This window comes from Anas platyrhynchos, chromosome 2 (assembly GCF_047663525.1).
Source record: "Anas platyrhynchos isolate ZD024472 breed Pekin duck chromosome 2, IASCAAS_PekinDuck_T2T, whole genome shotgun sequence".
NCBI classification, from domain to species: domain Eukaryota; kingdom Metazoa; phylum Chordata; class Aves; order Anseriformes; family Anatidae; genus Anas; species Anas platyrhynchos.
The window spans coordinates 5,623,650-5,650,139 of NC_092588.1; the positions used below are offsets into that span (position 1 = coordinate 5,623,650).

The 26,490-nt window shown below is 39.5% G+C and overlaps 1 protein-coding gene across 5 annotated transcripts in view; it reads left to right on the forward strand.

The window, feature by feature from the left end:
* Window positions 1–26,111, forward strand: part of FAM135B (family with sequence similarity 135 member B) — a 261,734-nt gene extending 235,623 nt beyond the window's left edge. For all 5 annotated transcript variants that reach the window (XM_072034282.1, XM_072034281.1, XM_072034285.1 and 2 more), the window contains 11 exons: window positions 3,517–3,672; window positions 5,712–5,785; window positions 10,790–10,944; window positions 11,974–14,038; window positions 15,725–15,891; window positions 17,298–17,389; window positions 19,966–20,063; window positions 20,364–20,515; window positions 21,081–21,191; window positions 23,628–23,741; window positions 25,746–26,111. In XM_072034282.1, coding sequence (XP_071890383.1) covers window positions 3,517–3,672; window positions 5,712–5,785; window positions 10,790–10,944; window positions 11,974–14,038; window positions 15,725–15,891; window positions 17,298–17,389; window positions 19,966–20,063; window positions 20,364–20,515; window positions 21,081–21,191; window positions 23,628–23,741; window positions 25,746–25,951 — 3,390 coding nt within the window. In that variant the 3' untranslated portion in view covers window positions 25,952–26,111. The remainder of the gene's footprint in view (window positions 1–3,516; window positions 3,673–5,711; window positions 5,786–10,789; window positions 10,945–11,973; window positions 14,039–15,724; window positions 15,892–17,297; window positions 17,390–19,965; window positions 20,064–20,363; window positions 20,516–21,080; window positions 21,192–23,627; window positions 23,742–25,745) is intronic.
* The last annotated feature ends 379 nt before the right edge of the window (window positions 26,112–26,490 follow it).

The window sequence follows — 26,490 nt, forward strand, 5'->3', positions numbered from 1 at the left end:
ACTGCAAGTACGTTTATGCAACAGTTACAAATGGTAGGCTAATGTTTGTCAGCCATGTGTGAAAAATGTTTGGAAAGGTGAATTTCTTGATTCTATGTCATAAGTTGGATTCTTTGAAAGAAATTTGATTTAATTTAAATTTGATTTAGGGAAACCTAAATTATGTGGCTCAACTCAACTAGACTGCAGAAATTTAGAAATCTTAAGTATACAGGGGTTCAGACAACACTCACTAGAGACTCCTTAGGACTTCTTTTTTATGAGTCCAGCAAACTGGTTTGGCATACAACAGAAAATGACAGCTTTTTTTTTTTTTTTTTTTTTTTTTTTTTGTATTTTCTTATTTATGTCCAATTATTATTCTCCTAAAAAGCTTCTTGACTTGTTTTGCATGGCCATATTAATAAAGCGAGATTGCTGTTACTGTTTTTTGAAAGCTGACCATAACAGCGTAGCAGCAGAAAGGAGAACACAACAGCTAGAATGGCTTTGGGTTAACAAAAACAAACAACAGCAAAAATCAACTATGATTTTCCTATATGCTAGGAAAATATTTGGCATTAGCATCCTTGAATCATAACTTTCTACTGATAATTTAATGATTAAGACAGTAAATTTGCAGAGACTCTTTAGACATAAATGTTGAGACTCTGTACAATATTGTTGGGACCTAGAGGCAGCACTGACCAGCTCTGCAATGTACGTGCAGAAGTTGTGTGGACCTCTGTATGGTGTTCAGATGAGTATTGGCAAAGCTCTCCCTGTACTTTGCCTCTAGGAATATGTGAACTGAAACCATTTCTCTTCAGCAGAAAATACGAAGAGCAGTCATTTATAAAGGAAGAAAATGCTATTAAAACCATACAGAGAGAAGCCTGTGGGGTTAGTTTCCCATTACCACTGTGTTACCAGAGTCAGGCCCGTTTTTAGAATTAAATAAAAACAAAAGAAGGGAAGAAAGTGACGTTTACCCTATTTTGTATTCAACCCAAGGACACAGCAGATATTCAAAATGAGAAAATGGAAGGACAATATTTTTCTAATTGTGTGATTAATTTGTAAGCAATCGAGCAAAAAATCATTCCTCCAAAAAGCCTTCTAAATGTGTTTTGCATAACAGTGTTGTTAAAACCAGAATACCCTGAGTGGGGTTTGAAAGGTGCAGTCATAATTAACAGCCCAGCAGCAAGTACTTGAGCAGAATATCCAGAATCATATTTGGTGATCATTTTAATTGTTGGGCTTTGCTTTGAGGAACTGAGTCCTTGGGAATTAACCTGCATTGCAAGGGTTGCCAGGCTCTTGCTCTGTACGTGGCAGCAAAATTCTCACAATTAGGAGTAGGTGTTGCCTGGCTTCCTTTATTTCCTTCCTTCCTTCCTTCCTTCCTTCCTTCCTTCCTTCCTTCCTTCCTTCCTTCCTTCCTTCCTTCCTTCCTTCCTTCCTTCCTTCCTTCCTTCCTTCCTTCCTTCCTTCCTTCCTTCCTTCCTTCCTTCCTTCCTTCCTTCCTTCCTTCCTTCCTTCCTTCCTTCCTTCCTTCCTTCCTTCCTTCCTTCCTTCCTCTCTTTCTTCCTTTCTCCCCTCCTCCCTTCCTCCTTTTCTCCCTTCCTCTCTTCCTTCCTTCCTTCCACTCTTTCATCTTTTCCTTCCTCTCCTCCTTCCTTCCTCTCTTCCTTCTTTTTCTTCCTTTCTTCTTTCCTTCCTTCTTTCCTTCCTGTTCAAAAGGTTAAGAATCAATAAACTAGACAAATAGCCATCATACCCCTCATCCTAGCATGGCTGACATTAATAATTCATGTTCTTTGAAGACTGTGCTTTTGGTCTTTGATGTAAGAAGTAGCTTACTGGCTAAATTTCAAATAAAAATAAAATTGAATACAGAAATAAAGAAGTGTCCTAACTCTGCAAAGAGTGATATATGGGGAATATCTGTTGTTTAACAACATGCTTTCTCTGGTAGCAGAATGGGTACTGGAGCTTGTGACATTTTGGACAAATCATTAAAACAGACTAGCACCCCAACAAAGTAAACTCTGACAATATCTGTGGTTATTATCCATATATGCATCTGCTCTGTTTCTGTCTCACACAATTTGCTTTTAATCATGACTTAGTTTGCAGTGTCACCAGTCTGAAAATTAACTGCATAATAAACTGTGCGAGACATAAGCAGGCTTTCAACTAGACTGCAGTTCCAACCAAAAGGAAAAAAAAAAAAAAAAAAAAAAAAAGACAAGACCTGGACAAGAAAGAACAACTCCCTGTGGTATTATTTATGGTATATTTCTGGAAGTATTACCTGTTTCATAGAGGCAGGTAGAGTCCCTAACAACAGATACAGTCTCTGTTGCTTTTGTGCCAACCCAGTAAAGGTAAAATGCAATGCCTGTCTGTTGTTGAAGAAATTGTCAAACTGGGAGGGGTCGGTATGCAGACTTTGCTGATGACCTGCACTCCTTGGGCTGCCACGCTTCAGTGCAGAATTCCATCTGGGAACACCAAAGACCCCATCCCATCCCCGTGTGGGACAGAAGCACCAGCAGACTCTGTGATGTCTGGTTGAATTGTGTGTTGACACAGTGCTTTTTTGCCTTTTTTTTTTTTTTTTTTTTTCCCCTATAATCACCCATCTGGCATTCTAGTGTGATGTGGCTGAGAAGGATTTATTTTTATTTTTTCTTGCAATCAGAAAGGAGACAACGGGCCATGCTTTATTATTTCAGAGCATCCAGCACCATCTGGTGGGTAGTTTGGAATCTGCTTTTTTTTTTTTTTTTTTTTTTTTTTTTTTTTTTTTTTTTTTTTCTATTTACTACATGTATATCTGCACTAAAGTTTCTGGAAAAAAATGAAGCTGTTGCCACTTCACAGAATGACAGAATCACAGAATGGGTGAGGTTGGAAGGGACCTCTGGATGTCATCAGGTCCGAGCCCCTGCTCAAGCAGTGACACCTATAGCAGGGTGCCCAGGACGATGTCCAAATGGGTTTTGAGTATCTCCAAGGAAGGAGACTCCACAACCTCTCTGGCCAGTGCTCCGTCACCTGCACAGTAAAGTGCTTCCTGAAATTCAGACAGAATCTTCTGTGTTCCATTTTGTGCCCATTGCATCTTGTTCTGTCACTGGAGCCTGGCTCCATCTTCTTTGCGCCTTCCTTGCAGGTATTTATACACATTGATAAAATCCACTCTGATCCATCTCTTCTCCAGGCAGAACAGTCCCAGCTTTCTCAGCCTCTCCTTCTAGGAGAGGTGCTGCAGTCCCTTGTTCATCTTGATCTTTTTTTTCTCCAGATATGTAACTGAGACTCTGCACTAAACCTCATGGCTTTTAAAGAGAAAAAGCAAAAGTCTCTCCTGCATTATTTTGGGGTAAAATAACTCAAAATAGTGGCTTTAATAATAGTTCTAAATCAAGGGGATTTGTTGTTGTTGTTTTTCTTAAAAAGTCTTAACCTAAGATGCTACCTGATTTTCTGAAATGCCTCTCTCAGAATGCCCTTTCTCCCCTCCAGCTGCTGAGCAACCCAGAGAAGATAGCAGAACAGATAAGCAAGGACCTCGCCTGGCTTTGCTCCCACCTCCTGGCCCTGTGGACCCAGTTCCTGGAGGTGGCAACACTCCATCCAGAAGTCACAGCTTATCTGACTCAGGAGCATCATATGCTAAGGGTAACATTAAGAAGTTAAAAGCAAGTTCCATAATGGTAACCTCTTGACAGACATTGGTGATGTACATGTATCTGGATAGATATCTCTCTTACTATTATGTCTTACGAACCATTATGGGAGATGTGGTGAGTAGGAAAAGGAATAAGAAGAGAAATTAAAAAAAAAGATTTAAATTTTTGCAATGATGTTGCTTTTATGGTACCCAGAATCCTGTGTAAAATGAATGTACACTGAATACTAGAATCCAGCGTGGAACATGAAGTGGGTGAAAAGAGGTAGATATGCCCCATATTTGCTAGGTATCCGTACATCACAATCATATGTTTTAAAAGGCACAAGCATCACAATGCGAAGTAACCAAAAGATGAGTTTATCTCAATTTCTTTCACAGAACTACGATGAGGAATATAGATTTGTTCTCTTCACTATGTCACATATATAAAGCTAGTTCTTGCCTTTCTCCTAGTGAGTTTCACAAAAGGAAATATTAATACTGTTCATGTGGAAATTGGTTCTTGATAATAAAGAAGGCACAAAAGCAATTGCCTTTTGGGCTAACTGTATCAAAGCTACTTACCTGATTAGTTCAGCAAGTGCTGTGCCTTCCATGAGGACGTTTTGGGTTATTGACTATACATCGTTTTCATTACATTGGTTGAGCTGAACTCATAGCCTAATCTAATCATTAAAAAAGAGACGTAGAGAAAAGTAGGGTTCATCTTGCTTAGCTTTAGAAGGCTACAGTGTAGGTGCTAACATCCCAATTTACATACTGGTTCTTGTTAAAGTCAGTGGAGGTCCAGTCACTGGAGATAAGATAATGTTTATGCTTGCAAAAGGGAGACATAAAACTCAGAAAGAGGTAGATGATGCTGAGACTCCACTGGCTATTTTAGCTATGTCTCCTTTGACTCTGAGAGGACCTGGATGGCTTGATCAGCCAAAGGACCCAACTCTGTAGGCCCCCAGCTCCAGCAAGGTGAATCCTAGACTCAAATTATGACAACCGATGGCATGACCTGTGGTAAATGATGTACCTTCATGTACATCAGTTCCTCCCTATCTAAGCTGTGTGTAATAAAACTTTTCTAGTCCTAGAAAACACTTTGAGAGCTCCAGATAAACCAATGCACTCTTTTTAAAGAAGTGATAGTCATTCTTTTATTAGAAAAGCCATTTGTTGAAGTATGGCTGGGATTTAGGGAGACGCTGAGATGCTGTGACATGTGGTTTTCACTGCCATTCTCTGACACCATAATAGAGGTCGCTCTTACAAATATTATTAGTTATGTATGGGCTGCAGTTTAACAGTTCAGTACAGTTGACTGCATATTATGATGGATTGATTGAAACTCAAAGCTTATTCCAGGGCAGATAGAAACACTGAATTTTTTATAGCTTATTACACACTCTGTGCTCTGCCAGACACTTCAGATCTGTGGCTCTTTTGTAATTGATTATCCAACACTGAGCAGATCAAATGTCTATGAAGAGATTTGAGAAGCTCTCATTTGTAAGTATCGTGACATAGGCAGATGTGTTTCTGCCATGACAGGGCTTATTCTCCTCTAGGCTGAAGTATAAAACTTCCTTTATCATCTTGGGAACCACTGTGAATGTTCCCACAGAAAAGATGATCAATCATGAGTTGTTCTAATTTAGTAACTCACTCCACTGCTGCTATGATTTGTACAGTGGGAAAGGAAGAAATCCTTGTTTTAATATTACAAGGAAAAAATGGTAAATCTGACAGCTTTTAGAAAAGTAGTCAGAAGATGCATATAAGAAAATCTTGATTTCCTCTCAAGGTACACTTCTTCCCTCCCAGCAAAATATGCAACAGCACCAGTTGCTTTGTGCTGGACTGGGAAAGTGAAGCAGAGTTGAGCTCTTTGTTTTCTTTCTGTCACCAGAGTGGTGCAAAGCAGACAGAGCATACTAAAGAATCTGGTCCTGACAGTCATTTCTCTGTTTTCAGCTTGATTGTGCTTGGCACCTTTCAGTAGATCTTAGGTTTAATTGGTATGTTTCTTCCTCAGGTAAGGAGATTCTCAGAAGCCTTCTTCTACACTGAGCACCAGAAACTTGCTGTGCTGACATTCCAGGAAGGCCTGTAAGTAACTCATTGACTCTCCCCTGTCACTGGGAAGGCTGAAAATGTAGTTGCTTAAAACATTTTTCTACCAAGACTGAGGTCTTTTCTGCTGGGTATGGAAGGCTTTGGTTTGAGAGAAATCACTAGGTCTATTCTAGCTCCATATTGTAAATCCATTGAAATCAATGTCAAATGTAAGTAACTCCAATCAGGCCCAAGAGATGATTAATTTTAAGATTCCTGTAAGACATTTCTTTTTCTTTCTCTGCTCTCACAATACTTATGAAATCAGGGAGTGACTAAAACACTGTAGCGAGAGCCTTCAAGGGATATGATGTGGTATATGATGCCTCTTTCCCTACCTTTCTTCCAAACCAGGTGCATGTCTCTGCAGAGCTTATCTCCAATAACATCAGCCTCAGGGTAGTCAGAAATATTTTTGATGTCTTTCTTCAATTAACTTCTTAACCTCCCTATACCAGATCTAGTACTGGCAGTTTTAAACTGAAGTAATAGCTGAAAAGCAACAGAAAAATAACATTTAAGAGTTTGCTTTTTACTCTTCCTTATAATATTTTTAGTTATAGCAGTCATGGATTTATTTTAGTCTTTAGTCCATCCCTGCTTTCTATATCAGAAAGGATCATCTGTACATGCAGATAGGAACCTTGATTCATTAAACAGACAACACAAAGATGTGAATGTTCACTGGAAGCAGCAGTGAAGGACCACACAGGAACACCACAACATTAGATGGAGGAACTGTATGAGTAATGTAAGCTCAGGGCTGATAATTTGTTGATCAAGAATCAACAGTACAAAACAGTTTGGGAAAATAAACAATGCACTGGGCTGCATTCACAAAAATATGCTATGAAATGTGAGCAAGGTGGTTATTTCATAGAATCATTGAATGGTTGCAACCCTCCTGCCATGGGCAGGGACACCTGCCACCAGACCAGGCTGCCCAAAGCCCCATCCATCCTGGCCCCTCCAGGGATAAGGCATCCACAGCTTCTCTGGGCGGCCTGTGCCAGTGCCTCACCACCCTCTGAGTGAAGAATTTCTTCCTTATATCTAATCAAAACCTACCCTCTTTTAGTTTAAAGCCATTACCCCTTGTCCTATCCCTACACCCCTTGACAAAGAGTCCCTCCCCAGCTTTCCTACAGGCCCCCTGTAGGTACTGGAAGGCCGCTGTAAGGCCTCCATAGAGCCTTCTCTCCTCCAGGCTGAACAACCCCAACTCCCTCAGCCTGTCCTCGTAGGAGAGGTGCTCCAGCCCCTTGATCATCTTTGTGGCCTTCCGCTGAACTTGTTCCAATACTTCTGTGTTCTTCTTGGCTGGGGGCCCTAAAGCTGCATGCAGTACTCCATGTTTCCATTTGCTTGACACTGCTTGCTTTTGACCAAAACTGCAGAGTATGAGGGGCCCCTTTTAAGGCTGCAGTAGTGCACATCCTGCCTTCAGTTTTAGCTAGTGATTCCAAGTAGAGAGCATGGATACTACTGAGGACCTGACCCTTGACGGCAGAGTTAAAGGAAAGCAGCTCAGATTTGAATTTCAAAGCAATGTCCGAACTTTTGCTGCACTGAAACAGCCTGTTATCACAGGAAGACCACAGCATTACCAGAACAGAAACCCACTTTTCAGAAGTGGCTTAAAGGCCATGACATCAGGTTCTGTCATGATGATAAGGCTTAAGTGAGACATCTGTTTCCAACCAAGAGCAAAGAAGAAAATGAGTTTCTCAGAGCTGTCGCTAGGAACATTAAGGCTGATTCAGTGCTGGTGGAAAAGGCCATGACTTCATTAGTGGATGGGTTATACAAGGGTACCTTTTTCTGACAAACTAGAGCAGGGCCATGGCTGCAAGGGCCCAGCTGTGCTCACTTAGTCCTCCCATGTCAGTTTTTAAGTAAGCTGTGTACATGGAAAGACCCATGGCAGGACCCCAGGGTGAGGTCAAAAACACTCACGGCCCCATCTAAGCAAACACAGCCCTGCACAAGGGGAAGCCTAATTGCATGAAGTGCTTTTATTTCTCCAGACAGCCACAGAGCTAGCCCATTTCCTACAGATAAGCATAATATTCCTCAGTGATTATCAAGGAGATAGAGTACAAAAAAATAAAATAGCTTGCAAATGCTAAAAGTTGATCTGTGAGGTAAATTCGGTATATACAGGCCTCATGGCAGAGTCCTGTTTTCCTTTTGGTTGTGCTAGATGGTGCAGTTAGAAAAGCAGAATCTTGGCTCCCACAGTATCATTAGTGTTGAGAGTGCCAGCAGGGAGTATTAATTGTGTTCAAAGAGGCTTCAGATGAGATCAGCTCTTCGTGTGCTGGGTGCTGTACAAACAACTCACACATGAGCAGGCTTTTCCCCAGTTATTTCTTCCTTGTTACCAGATGAGGGTTGTTTTTTTTTTGCCTCCCATACTGTGGTTGTGAATTCTGTTAGGTCATGCACCTACATGCGTGGCGATACTTGACTGCTCAAGTAGAATAGGAAGTACAGTTTCCAATAGGTTGGATATCACACAGCAGGTGGCTCTAGCAGGTGACATAGCCTCCCAACACTTTGCAGAAAAAAAATATTTTTTCCTACACCTATCATTAATGATTCATTTTTCTTTTGCCAGGAACTGGTCTCAAAGCAAGTTTACTTATGATTTTTACACGTGGCCTTTAGTATAAACACCAATGCTGTTTATTAGTATGTCAGCGAGAACTTTGTTATGGTGCTAGGGCTTAACTCCAAATTCCCAGGTGTTGCTGCAGGCAAGACTGAGCAGCTAGCTGTTTGTGACTTCTGTCTGATTCATGCTTTAGCAATCAATGACTCGCCTATATTTGAGAAAAAAATAGCTAGTAAGAGCAAATGATAGACAACAACAATTATGTTCTGAAGTTGAAGCCAGCATGCTGGTTTGCACAAGGTTTTTTGTGTATGGATATAGGAATCTTCTGTGCTGGCATGAGGACAGACCAATTGAATTACAAATTTGTTAAGTTTTGCTTCATAATGTATAAAGAGTGTTTCTTCCAGTTAACTATCACAAGGTGATTACCTGACTCCCGCCAATGATAATCAAAAATATTATCACTGTGCTGTCCTGTGGTAGCTGTCCAGAATTACCTTCATCCAACTGTCTACAAAAAACTTGCTTCCTCCCTATTTATTCCTTAGGATAATGTATTTATGTTAGCCAAACCCACATCCCTGTGCCAGCTTAATGTAACATTCCTTGATGAAATCCAGGTAGCATTTTACATGTGCAAAAAGATGGAACAGAACAGCTATTCTAGTTCTACCAACAAGCAGTAGCTGAACCAATATGCCTTAGCTCTTCCAGAAGTGTGTGAGATACCACACTGCTCTGAGGACTGGCATAAGCAAGATAGAGGGCTTACCATGTGTCCTTCTTGGCCTTGTTCCTCGCTGTTCTGGTCAAAGACATTTTTGATTATTGCTTCCTGCACCTGGGTTTTGAAACCCTTGGAACAGTCAGAGCAACAGACCTCTTTTCCTGATGAGAAAGCCAGTGGAGGGGTCCAGTCTGAGCCATCTGCAGTGACCCATGGGCTGACAGCAATGAGTCATGGAGCAGCAGGAGTGTTTTCCAATAAAGAAAGAGGTTTTGCATTGAGGGACTGTGCAAAGAAATCTCTATCAGAAAGAGAAATCAACTCATAGGACATGTTCTGCAAGCACTGAGTACTCCTTTCAAACACACTGTCTCTGTCTTCTCCTACCATCCCCCAGTCAGTAATTGAGTATGCCTAAAGTTATCCACAGTCCACAATACTCACAGTATTTGTTGTGATATCCAAATAATTCATGTTATTTGTTTTAAACATCTGTTATGGACACAGATGATTGTTATTACACTAGAAGTACTACTGAGTGTGGAACAGAACCTGAAGCTCTGTTCCCTCAAATCTACTTTTTCCTTTGTCTGTTTATACCACTCATAGTTTTCAACCACCTTCAGTGCTCTTCTGTCAAAACAGAAACCTTGGTGTCTTTGTCCTTAATCTTATCAGCATGGTGCAGTGGAAAATACTACTGGACTGCTCTGTGTCAGATATTTTACATGCTCATAGAAAGAAGCAGTTCTTGCTATACACAATTTGCCTGGTAGAATTGTTGAGGGGTTGTATGTCTTTATATCTACTCTGAATGCTGTGCAGCAAAGTCTTAGTACATTCCTTCAGCTGGCTTAGGTTAGCTAAAGACAAATTCAAATGATGACAACTCCATCTTATTTCTAACAGCTTTGTGCAGATGTACTTTTTGTTCTGGTCATGTGACTGTTCTTTTGTTATCATGTCTTCTGAGTGCAATGCTCCTGGTGTAATGAACTCATCTCCTTTGTGTGATATCCTTCAGCATACCACGGTGGTCTTTATTCTACTCCATAAATTCAGCCAGATGTGGACTAATTTGTTAACATTTTACCTAAACTGGCATTGACAGACATTTTGTAATTTGAAGATTATAGATAGTGAGTTTTAGTCTCAGGGCTAGCTCTGCAACATCCAGTCCATGGTGCGACAGACTGGGAGCTATTGCAACTTGGAGGGAATTTCTGAATGAATGAGCAGCAGAGGACATTATATTGCAGGTAGTGTGGCAGATGGGTTGTAGCAGTGATAAAGAGAGGGGAAAAAACATATCTTCCCACAAGGAACTTCCTATTGCCTAGATGACTTCCAGCCTGCCCTGCTGCAGGGGATTGTGCCATTGTCCATGCACACCTTGGCGTTTGTCTTTACTGAACTTCATGAGATATCTGCCTGCCCATCTCAGTGTTATCTGCAAACCTGCTGCAGTGCACCCTGTCCCATCACTGAGGGTGTTAAATACAGGCATTAAATGGTATTGCCCCATATCAGCTGAAGGGCAGACACATATAGTAATTGTCTACACATCTGCCTTTGCTGCCTGGCTTGCAGTGACTGAGAAAAAGCATGGTAACCATTCGGATACTCAATTTCTTTTGTCCTTTGCTGCCAGGATCCAAAGTCACGGACAGATTTCTACAGAAATTCGTAATTCAGAGTACTTCACCAGCATGCCCCCGCTGCCAGCGGAATGCCTCGACATAGATGGGGACTGGAACACACTTCCAGTTATTTTTGAAGACAGGTATATGGATTTGCCTTGCAAAGGTGAGTGAAACACCCCAAGGTACATGAGACAGCTTGAGCTGAGGAGGTTCACTTCCCCAGCTGAAGGTAAATGATCCTATATAACTTGTGCTGGCTCTGCCTTGGATCAAAGCACAACCCACTGTAAAATATAACTGAATCCTCTGTTTTCTCTCCAAGTGAACTTTAGAGTATTTCCTGTAACTTCATAGTTTTCATCTTCCAAGTAAGATGTTTAGTTGTAAGGACTGGAGGCAAAACCTAGAAAGAAAGCAAAACCATTTTTATTACAGCAACTAACTTCATACTCAGAGTGACATCTAGTGTTAAGAAGAGTCAGAACAACAACAAAAAAATAAAATTTGTGGGAAGCCTAACTAAGCTAAGCTAAGCCTAGCTTTTTTTTTTTTTTTTTTTTTTTTTTTTTTTTTTAAATCCTCTAGAGTACCCAAACTGGATTTTTCATTAAGAAAAAATACTTAGTTCTTCAAGCATATAGTAAAACCTCATAGCCCTTGCTTCCCTTTTCAACAATTGTTAAGTGTAGCAGAGAGATAGTATCATAAGTAAGCATAGCCCAGTAAAGATGACCCGTGGCCATTTCCAGAGCTATCATACTCGCTAAATTTTGACAGTAACAATTACAGATATTTAAACCATGAAACTCCATATTAAACTGATTCACAAGCAAGATCTACTCTACATACAATGTGGTACAACAGCAGGAGTGCAAAAAAATGCCAACTTTGATTTACCAATTCTAGAAACTAGCAGTATAAATACAGTTGTACAGAGGAAAGATTTTTTTTTCACCTAACTGTAACTGTTTACTGAGTATAATTCTAATTAAATGCCCTGTGTCATTTGTATTTGTAATATAACTCTAATGTAGAGATAATTCTTAACATAATAAATAATGTAGAGATAATTTACAACATAAATATACATACTTCTCTAGGCCTTACAATCACTTTTCCAAGTCCTACATCACATTGGGATAATATGTCATGTTCTTGCAGATACCACTTCTTTTTTTTTTCTTCCTTTCAGATCAGAATTTGGATGTTTTCCCAGATTTTGAGGTTCCTGAACATACGCAAATGGATGTAATAGACAAGGAAGATTTTTCATCAAATGATACCACTGCAGTAACAAAAGGGGACTTTGGAAAAGGTACTCTGCTAATACACACAGACAGGATAAATGGGAATCTGTCCTGCTTGTACAGTGGTACTGAAGGTGCTGCTCATGCAGCAAAGGGTTTAAACCCACACTCCACATCTCAGGTATGTACATTGAACAAAGAAGGCCAAAGGAAACCTGAAAATATTTTTGTTTCAAGTAAGGAAACTACTGACTCAGAGCCAGGCAATACAGAATGCACATCAGAGGAATTTAAAACATGTAAAGAAGTTTTATTAAAAGACAATAGACTTGCAGCAGATGTTACCTCTGGAGACATGAAACCTAGCAATAACGATACCCACAAAAGTGAGCCCGAGCCCGTGTTAATTGTCAGTGCTCAGTATGAGTGTGAAGCATGTGGAACTGATAGCTTGGAAGACAGGTCTGAAATACAAAAAACAGCTGAATCTGGTCATCCTGAGAATAATTTCACTTCTGAGCTTGCACTGAGTGAGTTAACCAGTCTTGAAAAAACAGCAGATACAGACAACAAGACTCTGCTGCCCGTTTTGAAAGCTTTGCCTGCCCACAGCTTGGAAGTGAAACTGTTCGCAAAGGAGCAACGAACTGAAGAGTGTGAAGAATTTACCCTGATGTCAGGAGTTATAAAGAGATCCTCCTCTATAATATCTGATTCAGGCATTGAAAGTGAACCAAGCTCAGTGGCATGGTCTGATGCTCGTAGCCGGGCTCTGGAGCTGCCCGGTGATCGAGAGATCCTGCACCATTTGGTACGGAGACACGCCATCCACCGAAATTCCTTGGAGGGTGGCCACACAGAAAGCAATACCAGCTTGCCCAGTGGAATCCAAGCATCACTCACATCCATTAGCTCTTTGCCCTTTGAAGAAGAGGAGAGAGAAGTGGAGCTTACCAAACTGACCAAGTCTGTTTCAGCTCCTCAGATCAGTAGCCCAGAAGAGCCTGTGGAGGAGGTGGATATATCCAAACACAGCGAAGCAACCTTGGGAGACTCAGAAGGGTATTTAAAAATTTGCATGGAAACAGAGGACGATGATAGAATCATGGACTTCTCTGGGTGTCGTATCACCACTGAAAGTGGACAGCTAGAACCAAAAGGACATCCCATACCCACTGCCAAACACAGTAGTGGTCACATGGAATTACACAAGGAGGAGGCAGAGGAAAGTCTTTCAGAGACTTACTGTAGTTTGGAATGTGCAAAACCACCTGCATGTCCAAAGTCACTCAGAGATAACATCTCTGAATGCCAGCCACTGGAGAGCAATGGTGAGTGCAGCTTAAAAACACCAAGGGCTAATAATTACTTGGACAAAAGTACAGAAGAGTTTGATGCATGCATCAAGGATCCAAAGGATAAACCTAAGCCTGACAGTTTTGAAATAGAACAAGGCTTTTACACCGATATCAGAGTAACAGGAGAGGAGAGTTTCTCACAAAGCATAAATGTGTTACCAGATGCTTGTGATCCTGTTTCAGCTGCTTCAGAGACTTCAACAGAATTTGTCTCAATGCAAGGAGAATGCAGTAGGTCTCTTGCTGATGAGAGCCAGCTGGTGTACACAGAAATGCAGGGGTTACAAGAAATTGAGCTCAATGACTCACCTGCCTCAGCAGACCCTGCTTCAGGATCCTACCAGGATGAATATCCTCAGGAACCTGACAGCCAAGACCATAAACTTGTTGCTAATGGCACTGGGTTTCATTCGGTGACGACAGAGGGGGTAGCACTGGAAAGCAGAAAGGCTGTTGATGTGGTTAACCTCTCTGTCTCTTGCACGGCCACATGTCTTCCCTTTTCTTCTGTGCTCAAAGAGACCCCTGCGATGGTCGGCTTCTCTGCAAAGCAGGCTGTGTTCCCCATCACACGACAGCCTCTAGGCTCCTTTGGAGTTGTTTCTTCTAACTCAAATGAGGTGGATGAAGAGGCCAATGAAAGGATGCTGAAGTAAGAATGTCTAATTACTTTTAATTAATGTTGCAGTGATGCCAAGAGACCCTGACAAAGTTCAGAACATAATGAAAGTTTGCATACAGTTGCTGGAATTACAGTATAAGTTATCCAAATAGACATATGGCTTATACACAATAAATAATCTAAGTAGACAGGAAGAACAAAAACACAGAGAATCGAGATCTTTAAAGATTATTAGGTCCTTAATCCTCATGGAAATGAGTGGGATTTAGGTGTCTAAATAGTCTTTAAAATTTGGCATTCCATCAACAAGTCACATTACCAAGATGTGGATATTGATCCCAGATATTTGCTTCACTATAACAGTGTCATAACTTGTTTTTCTTTTCTGCTTAATTTTACTCATTACTGAAACTATAAAAGGGGTACACAGATTGGTTGGCAGGGCATCAACTTCATTGAAACTGGAAAACAGGAGAGTAAGCATACTGGGTACCTGGAGAAGAGGTGTTTTTATTTGTTTATTTGTTTTTCTCTTGTTTCTTAGCCCATGAAAAAAAGCCACATCATGGTCTTGATTTTACAGTGGCTTATGCCACAGACTGACATGCTAGTAAATATATTTTGTTATATTTTTTGTGTCTCTGCTGTGCTGAAGGAAAAAGGTAGCATGGGAATTTCTCAACCCATTCACCCATATTGGTTCTCTGCACGTGCATTCATTTGGGACCTAAGTTTTACTTTCATTTTTATTTTTTAACATCTTGAGGTTCATTTGATGAACCCTGCTGAAAATCCTGCTTGATATAAGCACAAAATGTATTCCTTCTCTGTGAATACTTAACCATGTATTCATGGCATTGATGAATTCAGGGCCTCTAGGTCCATGGCCAGAATGTTAGATTTTTTGTTCTTGAGTCCCTTTAATGTCAGTAGGGTTGATGTAAGTAATTGTTCACCATCATACTGATTGGCCTTAGGCTACCCCCAAGGTTTAAAGGTTTATATCTCCTAGCCAGGTCCATCCCAGTTTTCTAATTCTACACTTATATTGCAATTTCGAATTCCTAAAAGCTCTGGATAAGTTTTGCTACTTAAAAAGCCACTGAAGGGTTTTTCACCTTTGGGTAGCTTCAAGGTGAGTTCATATGTCAAACTTTAGGCCTTCATCAGAGGAGGGGTTATCTTAATTCTTTCAGCTCTGAGCTGCTTTTCCTCTTAGCCACTAAATGTTTTCAAGACTACCCCAAACCAAACCAAACCAAACCAAACCAAACCAAACCAAACCAAACCAAACCAAACCAAACCAAACCAAACCAAACCAAACCAAACCAAAATATGTCATCTCTGTAATGAGGTGTACCCTTAAACTCCGCTGTCTGAGGAATGGGGAGAGCAACCTGCCTATAAATGTATCTGATGGTATAATTTTGATTTTCAGTGTCAGTATGCCTGAAGACATTTATAAGATGCAAATTTTGCAATTCTGCATTTTATTCTCATAGTTCTTGGCCACCAGAAGGTTCTTTGTGTTCCTGTAGCAGGTGTGAGATACTGAAGGTTTTTACCTATTCCCTGTATGGCATCAAACAGTTTGGGAATAGGTTTTCTTCCCTGCATATTGATTTTTCTCAATCAGAATAGAACCTTCTTATTTCTAGTTTGAGGGTTTGTTGTTGGGCACCCAGTTCTACTGTGATTAATTAATCTATTCTCCAGTTTTTATCAGGCCAAAGAAAAGTTTAAAAAAGAGATGAAGATTGAAGGATTTCTGTACAGTGACTTATCTGTACTAGCATCTGATATCCCATATTTTCCACCAGAGGAAGAGGAAGAAAATTTGGAAGATGGAATTCACCTGGTTGTCTGTGTCCATGGGTTGGATGGTAAGACCGAGAGGAATAGATATGTGTAAGAGACACTCAAGTGTAAACAAAACAAAAGAAAGGCATATCTACAGGAAGTGGGAAAGAACAGAGAGTCTATGGAAAACATTTATCTTAGCTAAGTATTCAGTTTCCTTTATGTTATTCAGTTCATTGTAATAAAGGGTCTAGGAAAATATTAAGTATTTTCTTTATGAAATGGGTGCTGCACTGTTTTGTTTTGTTTTGTTTTTCTGTTTTATTTTATTTAAACAGAATTCTACACCAAATTACATCATCCCTTCAGCATACAGTAAGAGTACACTACAGTAGTTCCTCTTGTCTTTCTGGAGGTATCTGGTTGTTTAGCAGTATGTCACTGGGATGACATTATTAAACAAAATAAACTGATATTATAGGATAGATAGTGGCTGGACTTAGAATGTGGGAAAATTGAAATCAATATTCACTACAAAGGAAGCCTGGCCTGAAATATTTTAAATACATGGTTTCTAAGCAGAAAACAGACATATTAAAGTTGAAACTTCTCTTGATAAGCTATTGGCTTCAATGGGGAAGGTGAAAGCATTAACCTTGAGACTATGGAGAAGGAAGGGCAGAGCCTCAGAAAAGTGTGAAACTCTCCTTGGTTTGTGCAAGAACCATTGCCATTCAATACACCAGTGACAGTGATATGTTTCTTATGAAGAGAAGGTACCTCTGTTTCCAGAAAAAATAATTCAGAATACCTTGGAATTTACCTAATATGGAATTGGGGCATTTTGTTCATCTCCCAAAATCATAGAATCATAGAATGGCAAAGATTGGAAGGGACCTTGAAAATCATGTAGTTCTAACCCCCTGCTAGTCTTGTAAAATATTACTAGACTGACACCATTTTAGCACCAGATTTAATGGTGAGAGGAGAGGCAGGCTGCTGTGCATATGAAGGCACATCCTTATTCCCCAGGCACATGTGCTGAAGTTCCCAGCACAGCTGCAGTGTCTTCTTCGGGTATCACCAGCTGCAAATTGGGAAGGACAGATGTTAACCTTTTGATGACACCTTGTCTTACCTACATTGTTCAGCAATTAAGGGACAGAGTTATTCTGGGCCTGATCTTTGCCTTCTCCTCCCACTTTTTAGAGAGCATATGAAGTGCGCAGCAGCATGATGTGAGGTCCAGCCCTCCTTGCACATATTGTGGGTATTCTTGCTCTCCTGATGTTTCAATGCATGATCATATGGTGCAGTGAGCTGCCTTAGCAGCATTTAACAAGAGGTCCCTGGTGCCAAGGCTTATAAGAAGGTCTATAAGAAGATAAATTTATTAAATTGAATTTATATATATATATATATATATATATATATATATATATATATTCTCCTGTTGAATCACATCTTATAAATTGCCATCTGTTTCCAGGTAACAGTGCAGATCTACGGCTGGTAAAGACTTTTATAGAACTGGGACTCCCTGGTGGAAAACTGGACTTCCTAATGTCTGAACGAAATCAGGTAATGTAGAGATAATTTCTGTCTTCATTTAGATCTCCTACAAGCTGTTGCCATTGCTGCAAAAGGACCTTCAGTAAGGCTCTTTCAGAAGCTGGATAAAGCAAAAGCACTAAGGAATTTAGGGAATTTTATGTAGGATTTAGTTCAAAGGCCTGTTCCTGTCTGAGGTGATAGGGTATTCAAACACACCAGGAAAGATTCCTCGCATTGAACTCAAAGTTCAGTGTATTACTTATACCTTAGAGAAACCAAATTGATTTATCCTCTCAGTTTGCACACTTAGCAGCTGGGTGCCTCTGCCTTTTGGATGCTGTACAACACATCACCGACAGAAAGCAGCAGGTTTAGTAATGTTAAATTCTCTGGAGGATGAGAAATATCCAGAAGGTGTTGTCAGTTGCTTTTGATGCATCAGCCATTGTTTCTCCTGTTGCAAGGCTTGTGAGATTTATTTTCTTGAATGATAAATAAGTGTCTTCCAGAGCAATTCATTGCTAGCCTAGGCAGAACACCAGAAATGAATTCTATGGCCTGCTTCGCAATGAACACATATTTATGACACCTTTATGCATAGAATAAGGATTTCCAGTGCCCAGTCAAAAACATTATTCTGATTTATGAGCAGCCAAGAAACTAGAGTCAAAACTCTCTTTGTTCAATAGCTTTTATATTCTGAAATGGCCAGTTGTTGTTAGTCTGTGAACTTGCCACCTTTCAGTGTACATCTCTGCCAGAAGTGGACCTGCATGGTTAATGTGAGCAAGATGGAAATAATGAGGAGACCAGACTTGCATCGAAGTTTCTCCTGATGCTTTGTAAGGCTGAAAGGATTAGCTCTTACAACATCTCTGTTTACTGTTATATTGAACCCATAATGGAAACTTTCAGTCCTCCTGTAGTATGGAAATGTGTGCAAGTTCACATAGAACTGGATAGGACCGATATCTTTTGATGAATGTTTTGATGCTTTAAAACATCCTGTCACAGTTTTTTCCCTGCTCTGGGAACCACATTTAAAATGATCCATGGAATCAGTCATTTAGCTGAAGTTTGCTTTACAGAATAAAATTTAAGCCACATTTTTATGCACTCATCTGTAATATATTTGACAAGCTCAGTCAGGCTGAGATGATACTGAAGAATGGAGGTATAACCAGGTGAAATATGACATTTTATGTGTTTTGCTTGTGGTTAATGCTCAGGCTGGTATTCTTCCACTTTTAAACAACCTGAAAGATTTGGGATAATGAGCCTAAGAGGAAATTGTTAATTATCAATGCAGGCTAAACAAACAGGCAAGAGGTTATTGGACTGTTTGTAGTATAGGAGAACATTTATTTTAAGGCAGTGTTGCAAAGTGAATATACTTGTTTTCCTTTGCAAGAGCTGCAATTAGTAAGATGGGTTGTGTTACAAAAGCATTAATTACTAGATATGCTTGCTCTGAATAGCTGTTCCAACATTTGATGATTTTGTGGCATCTCATTAGTTACAAATTTGATTTAGAGTCCTGTTGGAGTGCCAAATGACACAGTTCTGAATAAGATCTGTCTGCAATTGTATAGACTAGACAATATATTATTAGTTTTATTGTATCAAAACTGCCATTACTGTTGCAAGCAACAAATTGTTTAAGTCCCTCTCTGGCACTCATTATCTTACTGACATTCTTGAATAACAAACACACAGCATTTAAGTAAGATGGCCTAATAATTTTGTGATTGTGTCTGTAGTGTCAACATCACCTATATGTAGTGTATAAAGCTGTAACTATTTTATTATAGTAATCCATTAAATCCAAAATATAAAAAGCTTTTCTTCCACACGCAGAGTACGGTGCCTGGAGAGGCTAAGCAGTTCTCAACCTTGTCAAGTCAGGCTGCTTTAAAACCTTACTTTTGACTCTGAAATCACTCGGCCTGACACTATGAATCGTACTATTAATAAACCTTAGGCCCAGATTTATCCAATTATGCCTAAATTAGAGGCACAGTCACTAGAGAAACAGAAGCAACCACAGAAGGTAATGTAATCCCCTTAAAATACAGTCTTCTAGAGGGCCCTATTTCCATACCCTACAAAGGAAGCACAAGGTAACTCCTGTCCTAAATTGAAAGCATGGGTTATATTCCTGAAGCTAAAAGGCACAATATAGAGTCAAAGAACCTCCGCGATGAAAGATTTTGCCTTATCTTACATGGGGGCTTAATGAAGACAATGAATTTCCATATGGGCTATACTGAGAGCCATAAGACTGATAGTGACAAGTGTTGTTACTGTTAAAGCTGTGTGAGAAAAAAAATACTTGCCTAGAATAAGTTAACAATTTTAGTTGAAATAATTTTGATATTAATCTGAAAATGAAACTTTATGGCTTTTTTCAAAGGGCTTCTGTTTTGGGAGGACTAAGCAACAGAGAAAAATTCTTCCCAGTTGAGCAAGTACAAAGAAAATTTGGACTAGTTATTAATTTTGTGATTGCAGCTTACTTTGAAAATAACGTTAGTCTATGATATATGTATACTTCAATAAGAGCAATATATTTGAATTCACCTACTCAATCCTTTTTACACTAGACTGATACTTTTGCTGATTTTGATACAATGACTGACCGATTGTTGGATGAAATTATTCAGCATATTCAGTTGTATAACCTCTCCATATCCCGAATAAGGTAAGCATTCTGATAGTTAATTGTCTGTAACTATTTGTGGTCATCAGCATCATTCTGTGAAATTAGCTTTTTTAAAAGTGTCCTGTGTCAAAGGCCATTGAAGTCAGTGAGCTGAGGTTTTACATGTGTTATGGCTGGAAGAGTATCCACTAGGCTGAACAAAATGTAAAATGATAGCTAAAGGATGATACTGAAAGCTCTGATAGAGTCCCCTCAAGAGCAATTTTTGCTGCCTTTACATTTAATTTAAATAACATACAGATGGCTTTTGTGTTAATACAATTCTGTTTCTCCTAACAGTTTTATTGGACATTCCCTTGGTAATGTCATCATCCGATCTGTACTAACTCGCCCCAGGTTTCGCTATTACCTCAACAAGTTACATACCTTCCTGTCCCTCTCTGGACCTCACCTGGGAACACTTTACAACAATAGTACTTTGGTTAGTACAGGTAAGAGTTAAATCGGAAAGCTATGAATTACTGCAGTCCATGGCAGAGTATACGAGAGAGCAACATGTGGAGGTAGCAGTAAATTGTGACGACGTGACACATACACTGTACCTGTGGCAAATATTTGTTGAAGACTTCAGAGAAAATAGCAGTGAGAGAGGCTTTCAGGGCTTACTACATGGTCCAGCATTGTGGAAAATCTAGGGGTGTGGAGCAGCAAGAGATGACCTTTCTTCCACTGTGTTCTTCCACTTCTCTTTATACTGCCAATAAAGAGAGGCATCTCTCTTTCTGAAGAAAACACTTACAGTACTATGGAAAATGAATGGCCCTATGTTCACCCTTCCTGAACGTTTATGTTACCATGACACTGGATAATCCAGAGAGACCCTTAGACTTTTCTCTTTGTTTATTAACAATACAAGAGAAAACAAAGACTTACACTGAGTTACAGTGCTAACCGTACTGTAATCTCTTCAAGTTTATTATTATAGGCACACAACTTCAATCCCCTTGTTTGATAATCAGAAAAAAAGGCTAAAAATATACACCAATTTTATTCCAGGTCTGTGGCTCATGCAGAAGTTGAAAAAATCAGGGTCACTTTTGCAATTGACCTTCAGGGACAATGCAGATTTGCGCAAGTGTTTCCTCTACCAGCTCAGCCAAAAAACAGGTGAGTAGGGCTTAATGTTGTGTAAACGTTGGGGGATGTTGCAAAGAATTGTGCTAGATACTATGTATTCCAGGGGGTAAAGAAAGTCTGCATTTCATTATTGATCTTTCTTTAACTGTCTTGCTTTCAAGAAGGTCTGCCCTGTCTAATAACTGTTTTATCTGCCTTTTATCTGCACCATTACCAGTGGATGTAGTTGCCAAACAGTTAGTGCCCAATAAGACCTACATGCTGTAATAAATATACACCTAATTTTGTATTCTTCAAGCAAGAAACACTATTCTTGACAGGCCACCATAACTTAATTTATGTTATTAGATGCAGACTGTTTTTCCTATTTTAATATTTTTTTAAGTTCAACATCTCTTGTCTTTAGGAAATATGGTGCTGTGAGGTGAAGAGCAAATTTTATTCATGACTATTGTGGCACCTCTGTACTACAGAGAAAGATGTATGGCCATACGCTGTAAAAATGGTGTCTACATCATTTTACCACTTCCTTGGTCTGTTATGAATAAATGAAATAAATCACACTTTCCCTAAGAAAAGAAAGCAAGCATTATCATTCTGTTCAGACAAATGTTTTCTTCTTAAAGTTATTTTAATATTGTGTGTAAGCAAACTAGTGCTAAGGATGCACTCACAGTCACTACTTGATATTTATTTTTTTTCTCTTACTCTGCTATGTTGCTAATAGGAAACAAATACTATCTTAATACAGGTACAACTTAATACTTGGTCTGACAGACAGAGCTGTTTCATAATTTTCTTACCACAATACATGACCTAATCAATAACAGGAAGATGTTATATCTTGGCATTATTTAAATTTCCTTAATTGAATTTTCCTTTGGTTCTCTAGCTCCCATTTTTATGGACCACAGTGGGATATTTGCTTTAAAACAGTCATGTTCAAATAAAATTGGTTCTACATAGGAAGCTCGCATTGTTACTTCCTAAGCCAAGAATTCCTAAGTATATGCTGTGAGTTAAAGTGACTTGTTGCCTGTTAGCTTGATAGACTGGAGATCTGGCAGACTGTAAATGAAGGTGATGTCTCTATAAAAACAGAAAGTATCAAAAAGGTTGCCTGTGAATTAAAATGATCCAGGTAGATGCTTAGGAGAAAAATCTTAAATTGTAAAATTCTATATTAAAATGTATGAGCTAGCACAATGAGTCAGAATTGAGGTGCCCTTACTCTAACACTCTGCTCCCCAAAGTGGTAAGAACACCTACAAAGGGACACATTTGGTTGAGAGTACCTACAAAGCTGCAGTGTTTTGCCTGCTCTCTCTTTGAGCCTCCAGCAATTTCTGACTTTCTTAAAGTAGAAATCCCTTCCACTATTCAATTTCATTAAATGTTTCATGTGCTTGTCTCAGGAAAAAAAAAAAAAATGACATTGCTCCCTGCTGAGTCTCTTCACATAAGATTTTAGTTATGTTAAAACTCATTGATGCCTCTTACATTTTACCCCAGAGAAGTCACAAACACAATTGGTTTGATTACACAGGAAGAAAATGATGGCTTCAGCCAGGCTTAGTAGAGGCAGCTATCAGGGCTCCTCCTCATGGTGGTGATGGTCAACTTTTCTATTAAGCACTAGAAAGCAAAGGGCTTTGTTCTGGGTCTCTTTTCTGTAAGGAGAAGGGAAGGATGAAGGTCAAACTGACAACATTCCCATGTACAGAATAATCTCTGAGTTAGTGTAGATTATCTGTGTCCATTCTCCTACTCTTCTGCTGAATGTGGGTGATCTAGAGCTCAAGAGGTCTCAGACAGAGTAAGTAGCAGGAGTCTTTTCATAGCGAATGGTGGCTCCATTACTTCCAGGGAAGAGGGAGAATTCCTGGTTTCCAGTCCATGTACCATCAGTGTGTATTTATCCAAGGACTGCTGGATGCAAGGACTGGATCCCAAGGCTCCTTCCACACTGATGTAATAGTATGACATCACAGTGGTGAAGCTGATTTCTCTTCTCCTTCTCTCTATATATTTTGTTTGCTATTTTACTAATTGGTTGTATTATTTTTTTGAATGTGATCCCCAATTCTATGAACATTTACTCATGCAAGTACACCCATGGACTACAGTGATCCTGTACATGCATTTGCAATGTTTACAGGCATAAATATTTGCAAGATTAAGTTTTTAATCATTTACTCTTTGAAACGTAGTCGGTTCTCACTTTTTTTGTTGTTCTTGTTATTGTTGTTGATATACAATTAACTTGTATGAGCATTGATAAGTAACAAATAGTTCATAGAAGCAGCAGCAATGTTTTTAAGTTATTCTTGTGAATATTTCTGTTTTGTGTGTTTTAATTACTCTTCATTTGTTTTTCACAATAGATTTAAAAGTGCATTTCAGCATGAATATGATTGTGCTGTTCAACACTGTAATAAGTGCATTTAATGAATTTGTTTGCCACAGGCCTTCAGTACTTTAAAAATGTTGTGTTAGTGGCCTCACCCCAAGACAGATATGTACCCTTCCATTCAGCAAGAATAGAAATGTGCAAAAATGCTCTTAAAGACAGACACACAGGTAAGTTTAACATCCGTTCTATATTTACAAAGCTGTTGAGAAATTGTGATTTTGTGTAAATCAGAAGGGCTTTTCATCAGCATGATGAAAACTCAAATGCTTATTTGATAAGGAAGAAAGTGTTCTACTCTCATAGGACATGACTGAAATCAAGAAAATATTTCAAAGATACTCTTTGTCTGATGAAAATAGGTTTCAATCAGGTTGTAATCAAAGATTTCATATTGCTCTTGCCTCCGTAAATATTTTTTTTAAATTGTGGAGATAATAGAACTAGTTCCTAACAATGTTTCTCTTTAGTCTACTGAATTATTAGTATTGTCTCACATAACAAAATCTCTTTCAGCACATCCAAAATCAATGGGTTTTCCATTTGTTTTCAGTAGTATTTGGATGATTGCTGGGTAATTTGAAAGATGTAAAATCATACTGGTTTGTAATAAAATCTGCAAAGTACATCAGGACTCATGCCATTAGAGGCCTAGCTTTCCTGTGAGTTTAGTCTGTGCATTGTTCCAAATACTGCCTTTGTTATTTGCAGTCTCCCTCGCTTATTAAATGTTTCATGGTTTCAGTTGGATACCACTTCCAGAAATAATGTTCAGTGTAATTTTATACCAGTTTCAGATACATGGTTATGTAGAAAGGGAGGTTGTCCTTAGAAGCTGGTAGCCAGTCCCTAGTGGGGTTCCCCAAGGTTCCATTGTAGGCAATTCTTTTCAATGTTTTCATAAATGACTTGGATGTAGAACTTAAAGGTGTTTTGAGTAAGTTTGCAGATACTAAACTGGGAGAAGCTGTTGACCCCCTTGAGGGTAGAGAGGCTTTGCAGAGAGACCTTGAGAAATTGAGCTGGGTAATCACCAAACATATCAAGTATAACAAGAGCAAATGCAACATTTTGCACTTGGGAAGGGGCAAACTTGTCTATATGTACAGACCGGGGGACAGGAGGCTGGAGTGTAGTCCTGCAGAAAGGGATCTGGGGAATTTGGTCAACAGCAAGTTCAATATGAGTCGGCAGTGTGCCCTGGCAGCCAAAAGGGCCAACTGTACCCTGGGGTGCATCAAACACAACAGTGATAGATAGTCAAGGGAAGTCCACTCTACTGTGTGTTGGTGTGGCCTCACCTTGAGTACTGTGTGCAGTTTTGGGAGCTACAATTTAGAAAGGATATAAAATTATTAGAAAGTGTCCAAAGGAAGGCAATAAAGATAGTGTAGGGCCTAGATAGGGCCTAGAGGGCAAGACGTGGCTGAGGTCACTTGTTTTGTTCAGTTTAGAGAAGAGAAGGCTGAGGGGTTACCTCATTGCAGGACTACGATTTCCTCAACAGGGGAAGCAAAAGCAGGAGGTGTTGATCTCTTCTCTCTGCTGACCAATGGCCAACATGGTTGCCTTCACACGGATCTTTTTGTCTTACCTAACACATGAATTGAAAGGCAGTTTTCTAACTCTTTCTTCAGGTGTTTTTTTTCCTCAGGGACATCTTTGGCCTAGTAGAAGCCAGACCTACATCCATGACTGCAAGCTTCCTGAGCTGCTGTTGTTGCCCTATAAACTTCTAAACTATCTGCAGAAAGGCATGATGTTCTTCCTGCATTAGATTACCCAGAAAAACAAACAAACAAACAAAAAAAAAAAAACACATATCTTGCCTGACCCTTTTGCATTCAGCTTCACAGGCAGTATGAATCCAGACCTCTTCCCCTGGAGGAAATGTGTGTTTCTTTCCACCTCAGGAGAAATGGAACTAAATGCTGAGGCATGTCCCACTCTTCGTGCTAGCAGCTTTACTAGGTCTCTCTGGGTGGCCAGTGGCTCCATTACATTAATAGCATCCTGGTACATGGCAAACCATTGAAATAAACTGCTTTCACTTGCATTTTGTTGTTATTTGTTCCATTTTCCTTCTCTTTGTGACTGTAATTAAATAATACTGGAAAGAAAGAGGGGATCTGGCAGTTTTGGCATGTACGTGTGACTTTTAAAATCTTTTGCAGGTCCTGTTTATGCAGAAATGATTAACAACCTGCTCCAGCCTTTGATTGGGGCGAAGGACTGCACTTTGATCAGACACAACGTGTTCCATGCTCTGCCAAACACCGCCAACACATTGATTGGCCGGGCAGCCCACATTGCTGTGCTGGACTCTGAACTTTTCCTGGAGAAGTTTTTCCTTGTGGCAGGACTCAACTACTTCAAATAGTGCCTGAAGTATGGGGTAGCAGAAGCAAACCATTTCACTGAGTGGAGGAGAATCCCTTAGCCAAAAGCGTGCAGTGTTAGAAATGAGATCAGGTGGGACTTTCAATCTCTCTCCATTTCCATTTCTGTTTCAGAGAATAAAGTGCTATGGCTTTAAGGCATTCAAGCTTCCAAATATTGGTGCTTTTGGAAGAAATAAATATTCCTCTTCTGTTTATATGTTGTTTGTCCACATAAAGATATGAACTACTTCTGAAGCAGAGAATCAGAATAAAGATGGTTAATATTATCTAAATGTGATGGGACCAATATGATCACCATTTCTCTCAGATAATAACCCAGGAATTTGTCTGTTCTTGATTTAATGCTTATTTACATTTTAACAAAGCTATACATCTGTAGCACTTTGAGGTGGCTAATACAAGAGGAAACAAATGTATATGAACTCAGGTTAAAACCTCCTTTGCAATGAAATGAAAAGTCTAAAAAACATTTATGACAATTTCAACATTTCTGTTTCTCAAAAGAAAATGGTTCCAT